This window comes from Eurypyga helias, unplaced genomic scaffold (assembly GCF_000690775.1).
Source record: "Eurypyga helias isolate BGI_N326 unplaced genomic scaffold, ASM69077v1 scaffold3631, whole genome shotgun sequence".
Taxonomy (NCBI): Eukaryota; Metazoa; Chordata; class Aves; order Eurypygiformes; family Eurypygidae; genus Eurypyga; species Eurypyga helias.
In genome coordinates this window covers 23358-31356 of record NW_010231341.1, presented here as the reverse complement: position 1 = coordinate 31356, position 7999 = coordinate 23358, and the positions used below count along the sequence as shown (strand labels likewise).

General features: G+C 40.7%; 1 protein-coding gene across 1 annotated transcript in view; it reads left to right on the top strand.

Annotated features, from left to right (window-relative positions):
* FBP1 (fructose-1,6-bisphosphatase 1) overlaps window positions 1-7150 on the top strand; it is a gene marked incomplete at its 5' end in the record, with an annotated part of 7497 nt that extends 347 nt beyond the window's left edge. The window contains 5 exons of the mRNA XM_010161020.1: window positions 1779-1871; window positions 2883-3026; window positions 4271-4408; window positions 5652-5771; window positions 6741-7150. Coding sequence (XP_010159322.1) covers window positions 1779-1871; window positions 2883-3026; window positions 4271-4408; window positions 5652-5771; window positions 6741-6932 — 687 coding nt within the window. The remainder of the gene's footprint in view (window positions 1-1778; window positions 1872-2882; window positions 3027-4270; window positions 4409-5651; window positions 5772-6740) is intronic.
* Between the last annotated feature and the right edge of the window lie 849 nt (window positions 7151-7999).

Below are 7999 nucleotides of genomic sequence, written 5' to 3'. Positions count from 1 at the left end.
GTCAACATTTTTCCTTTCAGTTAGTTTCTGCTCTTGTGCCTGATGTGGTTTGGTGTTTTTTTTTTACTCTGTTGTTCCTCCCCACCTTCTTTTTTTCCCACCTTTTCCTAATTGTGAAGGGAACATTTCTTGTTTATCCCATCTGATCTCTGGAACTATACTCTGAGTCAGTCAAGTCCTTTTGTAAAGTACCTTTGTCAGTAGGACGCTAAGGAGCTGTTCTGTGTAGGTCAAATCTTGAATTCTTTAATTCAGGCAAATTCCAAATTCTCTTTAAAGCCCATGAAAGACTTAATAAGAATGCAACAAAAATAATTTTTACTTATTTATTGTTTATTATTGTTATAGTCACAAGTCTGCATGCACTTGATGAGTGATAGTTCCTTTTGCCTAGATTATATTTTGGCGTGGTCATGTAAAAATCGGAGTAAAAATTTAGCGAAAGCAAACAGCTGAAACATAATTGAGAAAGTATGATGACGTTCGCTATGTCAAAGCAGTTCTCCTTCTCTTCCTGTTAAGAAATCTTCAAAACTGATTTTACAGGCACTGGATGAACCAAAATTGCTTTAGATCTGAACAAATATGATTTTAGATCCTCAAAGATCACTGAGGGATGCTTAATGCTTTTCTAAACTAGATGTGAGCTAATATGCAGAATTTCTACCCAGAATCCCTACTTGCAGAGTGGAGCATTGCTGGAGTCAAATAAGCACTGGAACAGGTTGCCCAGGGAAGCTGTGGATGTCCCATCCCTGGAAGTGTTCAAGGCCAGGCTGGATGAGGCTTTGAGCAACCTGGTCTAGTGGAAGGTGTCCCTGCCCATGGCAGGGAGGTTGGAACTCAATGGTCTTTAAGGTCCCTTCCAACTCAAACCATCCTGTGATTCTAGGAAATAAGTTTCTGGCATGCTGGGTGAAATCAAGCATGAAGCAATAAACACTTACTGTTGTTACACATGATTATTAAAATTACTGAGAATAAAATAAGGGTAAACTAAGCTATTTTAAAGGTACAGTTAATTCAGCTATTTTCCCTGAACTGGCAATTTCCTATACCTACAGGAATCCTTAATACAGCAATAGGCAGGGACCATTCTTTTTTCTGGGAGGAGAAAAGTCCCCCCCAAACCCGGATAAAAACACAGACTGGTTAAGGTAATTTCTGAACACATGTCCATTCAGAGCGGAGTTTCATTAAGGAGTTTAAAGTAGAACGTGGTAAAGTGAAATGTATAGTTTATGAATGCCAGGTGTTAAAGGCCTTTTTAATCTCTCTAATTTTAGCTCTAAGTGAAGAAAACTGATCATAGTTTCTTTTTCCCTATAATTCAGAAAGCCGTTTTGTTAGAGATGAGAAAGCGTAACCTACATAGTAGATACTGCAGGATGTCTATCAAAAGGGATTGGCATTAATTAAATAGATGAAGCTAAACTAATAATTAAAAAGTAGTTTCCCTCTTTTTTTTTCTAACATTAAAAATTGTGTAGGAAAACTTCACCTTTCCCATCTCATCATCAATTTTGATTTACTTTAAAGATTTCCCAGCTTCTGCTGTGGCACAAATCACACAGCTGTAATCAAGAACGAAATGTGGGCCAAAGAATTTCTAACGTTTGAATTCAGTTCCTACATATAGCCTATATAAAGTCTTTAAAGGCCTTCTAGTTTATATTGCTTAGTCTCTGAGAAAATGTACCTACTGAAGCATTTTTATTTGGGGCGAAGTGGGTAAATAATGTCACTAATCTAGTTGTTCCCTCTTTTGTATTTTCTAGGGTAAATACATAGTCTGCATAGACCCTCTGGACGGCTCATCAAACATCGACTGCCTTGTTTCCATTGGGACCATCTTTGCCATCTACAGAAAGGTAAAATGCTTTCACGTCAGACAGGAGACGCTATTATTGTGCAGCTTTGGATGAAATGTAATTGCATGTGAAGACAATAAAATCTAACTAAACTTGTTCGTGAAAGAGACTTTCAGGACCAGCTTTAAGTTAAATCTGCTATTTCACAGACATTTGTGTAAAATATTTGTGAGGGATTTGCATTACTGCCTTAGAAGATGAGGTATATATATGTACATGGAAGCTTGGCTGATATTTAATTAACCAGCTCAAGGAATTACCCCTTACAAATCAGGTCTTAAATTTCATGAATATTTGTACTGGCAAAAATACCATGTGGTTGTGGTCTGCTCGGGGAATGTCCTTTCAGGTTTCCTTGTTCTCTGTACTACTAGTCCTGTTAGCCTGGGGACAGGCGTCAAACACAAACGAGAGCTGATGCATGGCATGTGCATTTGAACTGTCTAATTCACTCTGAAAGGCAGAAACCTTGTCTGAAGGAGCTTGAAATACTGGACTTACGTGTCACAGGTGGCTGAAAAAGTCAGTCAGATAACACACACCCAACTGTCCATTTTGATCATCTTTTGCATGTTGTCATACGTCCTAAAGGAAGTATTTTCAACTTCATTTTTGTATAAAGCAAAGGAAAACAGAAAAAATCCCATTACTTTTGGTCACCTGTGAACTCTGTGACTCATGTTTAATTGCTTGCGTTTCATCCGTGCCTTGGAGTTTTCTTCTGAGCTGTGTTCATCATCATATTCAAGGAGTTACACAGCTCTATATTATCTCCTTAATCCTTTCCTGTTTCCTGCATTCCAACTAGGTTTATACAAAAGCATTTCTAGATTGATGTGTTTGTCTCCTCCATATAATTTGTATTAGTGCATCCAGTAGGAATCTCAGTTGTGGATCATGGACGCATTAGTGCCACTTCATGCATGGATATGGAGTAGAAGACCCAGAGAGTCCAGTTATGTACCAGCTATAGAAACGGAGTAAAGCTGACTATGCTCCTTCTAATTCTAGGTGTCCCCTGATGAACCTTCTGGGAAAGATGCTTTGCAACCAGGGCGTAATCTTGTGGCAGCTGGTTATGCTCTCTATGGGAGTGCCACAATGCTGGTACTGGCCACTTCTGCTGGAGGCGTCAACTGTTTCATGCTGGATCCGGTGAGAATGTCGTTTCTGTCTTTGTTTCTTTATGAGGGATAAAAAGGTACTGTCTATGTGAACTGCTTGTTCCCCAGAAAAATCGAACAAAGGAGCAGTTTTCAAGCTCACGTGGAGAAATTAAGTACACTTAATAACCCATCAGCAAAAACGTTGAGAGATTTTTGCATTCTGCCTTCCCCCTGCAGCGGTGCTGTGTGTGATTCAACAATGGGAAGACAGCCTAGTCCGTGAAGCAAATACACGGCATGTGCCACATCATGTGATACTAAAAATGAGCTGTTTTCTGCAATGCAGAAGGCCCTTTAAGACTTGTTTGTCTTTTCCTTAACGCTAGGACCTTAGTAAGCCAGAGAAGCAGAAATATTTAACCACCTTCTGTGTTTTCAGATTCCACCATGATGTGTAAAAGAGTAAGTGACGTGTGTGGGTGCGTTTGATGTTCTAGCATGCGTTGACCGTGTGAGTTTTAAAATAAAAGTCATATTGATCACAGCAGAAAGTAGTTTGCATTAGTGACTCTTTTTTTTGTAATCAGTTAGTCAGGCTGTGCCACCTGGCAGTAGTAGTTTTTTACAACCTGTGGTGTTCAAGCAGCAGGAAACATAAATTGGTGCTCCCTGTTAATTAACAGCTTAAGTAGCTGCATGTATTTTTGTTTACATTCAGATAGCAGATTTAGCTTTGAGCATGTGTGCATGTTATTTTGTTTATTTTTACCACTAACTTGGAGATGTAGTTTACTGAAAACTAAACAGAGCAGACCTTGTTTACAGAGATTGTGTCTCTTGACTCCAGGCTTCCAGTTAGCCCAACCTAAGATGAACTGGAATTTATTAGTATCTGCACCCATTTGAAGATGTTTAGGCATTGCTTCAACCAGCACTCTCGGTTTCCAAACTTGTCAGAGCTGTACTTTTATTTTAAGTCTAGCAAGAGAGCAGTGGGCCAAATATAAACTCACAGGCAACATTTTTTGGCATAGAAAAGTGATAGAGAGCTGGGAATAGTAGTATGAAGAAGCTTGCATGACCCGGGATTCATTCTCAGTCAGTGGTTTATGGATAAACAAAAGACTTCACCTCTAGGCTGCAAATACCACATTTTCATAGGTGCTGAATTATTAAAGAAAGTGGCAACTGTAGTAAACTTTTCCTAAATTGTGTGCATGATTGGTTTTTGCCTTGGCTGGTAAATAAATGAGCAATTAACTTTAACAAATTGTTTTTCTCTCTTATTGTTAGGCAATTGGAGAATTCATTTTGGTGGATAGGGATGTGAAAATCAAAAAGAAGGGAAACATCTACAGTCTCAATGAAGGCTATGCTAAATACTTCGATCCTGCAGTCACAGAGTATCTCAAAAAGAAGAAATTCCCTGAGGTAAAAGATCCTGTTTCAGAGAAACTTTCTGATGACAAGCAACACTCATAATTTCCAACTTTATGATAAAATGCTGTCTCGTGCACTGTTTAGAGCTTGTTTTCCTTTCTCGTCCATTTAAAACATATCTTCATGTAGGACTGATAATTAGAGCAGCCGTTGATGTGACCAGATATTTCACCATCCTTCAGTACTGCGCTGCATCTCTTCTGTACCTTTTTTTTCCCTTTCCTTCTTTTCAATTTTGTAAAAATCTTCCTTCCTGGCTGGGAGCCCGAGTAACAGTGCTGGAGGCAAAACCAGGTGTTTGGTAGTCAGGCAGAGGCAGCCTGATCTGGTGATAAAGAAATTTGATTGACACGTGTGTTAGGTTGCTGCTTCCTCACTGCAGCATCCGGGCAGACGGAGAGCCGAGCAGGGACGGCAGTGGGTCATTGCTCAGTGGTAACACAAGCAGAGTCCTGAGCGGGCCTCTCACTTGAAAAGCTGATGCAGTTTCAGGGGCTGCTTTGTCCAGTTTCCCGGTGTCAGGAGGCCTGGAGCTCTAAGGAGTCACCGTAAAAATCATGTCTGTTCTCATGCCTTACGTCTGTCATCACTGGAGTTATTACGTGGACAACGAAGTGTAAACATTTACTGTTGTTAAGTGTTTGTGTCCCTTCTTGACTTCCTGATCTTGCTTTGAACAAAGACTGGTGTTTTCATCTGGCATCTTGCCAGCCTTAAGGTGTTGTTTATTTAGATATTAAAATGTACGCTCTGAAGTATTATAAGTAAACAATATCAGTAGTCAACTATTAACTTTTTCAAATAAGTCATAGAAGCTGTCAAAACCAGATAGAAATAGGGAAGATCACTTCTTTTGCCCCATGGTGTTTTATTTTGCTACAAAAGAAAACAAAAAAAACCCCAACAAAACCACCAATTCCTAGCACTTGATCTTTTTGCTACTAGAAATGCAGTATTTTCCAAGGGTTAGAGCATTAATGGAGAGCTAGGATGCATTTTCTGTTGTTGGCACTACCACTCATCTATCCTGAAATCTTCTGTCAGTCTTTTTCCTTGGATTTTCCCAATTAGAAAATAAGGAGGAAACTGAGTTCTCCAAAACTACTTTAAATATTATCAATTAATTACAGTATGGAGGGATTAGATGTTAAGACCACTGAGGGGATTGGGGGGGATGGGGTGTGTAATAATCTGGTGTGCTTGAAAGTTACCAGAAAGAAATGTCTTTCTGTAGGATGGCAGTTCACCATATGGTGGGAGGTACATAGGATCGATGGTGGCTGACGTGCATCGCACGCTAGTGTATGGAGGAATCTTTCTGTATCCTGCCAACTCCAAAAGTCCCAAAGGAAAGGTAAACCTGAATAAGCCAAATTATACAAAATATTACATTATCTGGATACTTCACTATCACAGAACAATATTTTGATTGCTGAACATGCTTTTATTATAACATGGTAGCTTGCATCTCTGGTGTGTGGGTACGGCCATCCCTTGCACACTGTCACGAATGACTGCAACTTGTTGTCAGACACCTCTTTCAGGGCTGGTGCTAACCTATTTCAACTGTACTGATGTCTCTTTATCCCCAAACATTTTCACATTATGGGAAGTGCCAGGGAATGTGCTGTTTAAATGGGCTTCTCTGCACCATCTCAACCCTAACCCTGCTGGCCCCAACCAAGCATATTACAAAGCAAACCACCCAGATTACCCTGAGATTCCTATTACAAGCTGGTACGTAAGAAGCCTAAATGTAGCGTGTTCCCATTACGAGAAGCTCTGCCAAAGAGAAAACCATCTGCATCGTTCATGGGGACGCTGCCTTGGCCCGGATGACAGTTGGCCAGGGAAGATCACACACTTACAGCCTGACAAGAGGACTGTTTATTCAGCAAAGACCTTTCATCTGTTTTGTAATGGTCCGTAAATTATTGCTTCAGGTTGCAGATAAGATGCAGTTATTCATTAGAGAAAACTAATGGCGCACTCAGGGCCAATGTTTTTCTTTTTTTCATGCAGGCCTGCGTGGTCTGCTGCCTTGTTAAAACTCACGTGTAAGACACAACCTTTTTTCTCTGTGTAAAGGGCACAATGCAAACATGAGCCTTGTAGAAAGCGTTCAAACTGGGCAAATCCAATATTCACCATGTTTTGTTTAAAAGAAAAATCCACACAATTTCATTCTTGAGTCAAAAGTTTGTATGAAATATGGGTACTTGGAGTGTTGATTGGTTATAAATCAAACGCCAAATATATGTACCTTTCATGACTCTCAGTATTGGCTGGACTGACCATTGCCATTTTGATTTTTGTCTTCCAGCTGAGACTGCTCTATGAATGCAATCCTATGGCTTTTGTTATTGAGAAGGCTGGGGGAATAGCAACAACTGGACATCAACCAATACTAGATATAGTGCCTGAGGATATCCACCAAAGAGTGCCTGTTGTCTTGGGATCTCCTGATGATGTGAAGGAGTACCTTGAGATAGTCAAGAAGCATTCAGCTAAGTAAAGAAAGCTTGCTGCAGTCACCGTGCAGATGGGGATAAATGCCTTACAGCTGAACCAAAGAGTACACTGCAGTACTACAAGACTGAACTGTCTGACCTCTGTAGGAAGAGAGCAAATGAGCCGTATTTTCATAGGGTTTTTTAAAGTGAGATCTTGTGCAATTGCATTGTGCAATGAGAGGCATTAAAAGATTGCATTAAAGGAAGCATTGAAAGTAAAAGCAATGGAAAAATATGTTTGCTTTTTCATTTATCATTTGTAATTACACAAAAGCCACTATGCTAAAAGGAAATACTGTGTTGCATTCAGTAACTGGGGGAAGACAACTTTCTCAGACAAGCTACAGGCTATCACTAGAATATCTGACTCTGTCCTCTTCTAAAAATCTTGGGGACAAGACTCAGCAGCCTCTTACGGTGCGTGACCTTTCCTAGACCAGTCTCCAATTCTTTGGCAATGATGGCAGTGATGAGCTGACTAAATTTGCCAGAAATTAACCTACTTGCTTGATGAAAAAATACGAACTTGCTAGCAATCCCCACCAGGTGTTCTTTGTGATATTTTGGGAGTGTGCATTACCATAGGAAAAGACCTGCTGCGCAAGCAAAAGCCAGTTGCGAGGATCCCCACAAAGCATACTGACATTTAATACGCTGATTCAGAGCGTGCTGCTGGGAACACGACGTTAGTGCTTGGGAGTTGGGTGGGCTGTCCACCTGTCCGGGTACAGTTTATGGCGGTGGCTGACAAGCTTTTTGAATCCGCACAGATTTGCAAATCTTTGACATTTCTCACTGCCCACTCACCTTTGCCAAACTCAAGCTCAGGGACACGTGGATGTTGCTGATGGGTAGACTGCCACGAAACGTTCCCTCAAGCCATGGTCTGGGAGTCCTGTCTACGGGTACAGTAGGCTATAAACCTGCCCGTCTGAGGATCTGGCACACATCAGTGCAGATAGCCTGTCTGAGCCTGGTTCCTGTAAAACAACAAGAAAAGAGTGGGGGGGAATCCAGGGGCCATGGTCCGAAGGCATGCTCTGCAAGGGCTCATGTGCAAGGAAACCTG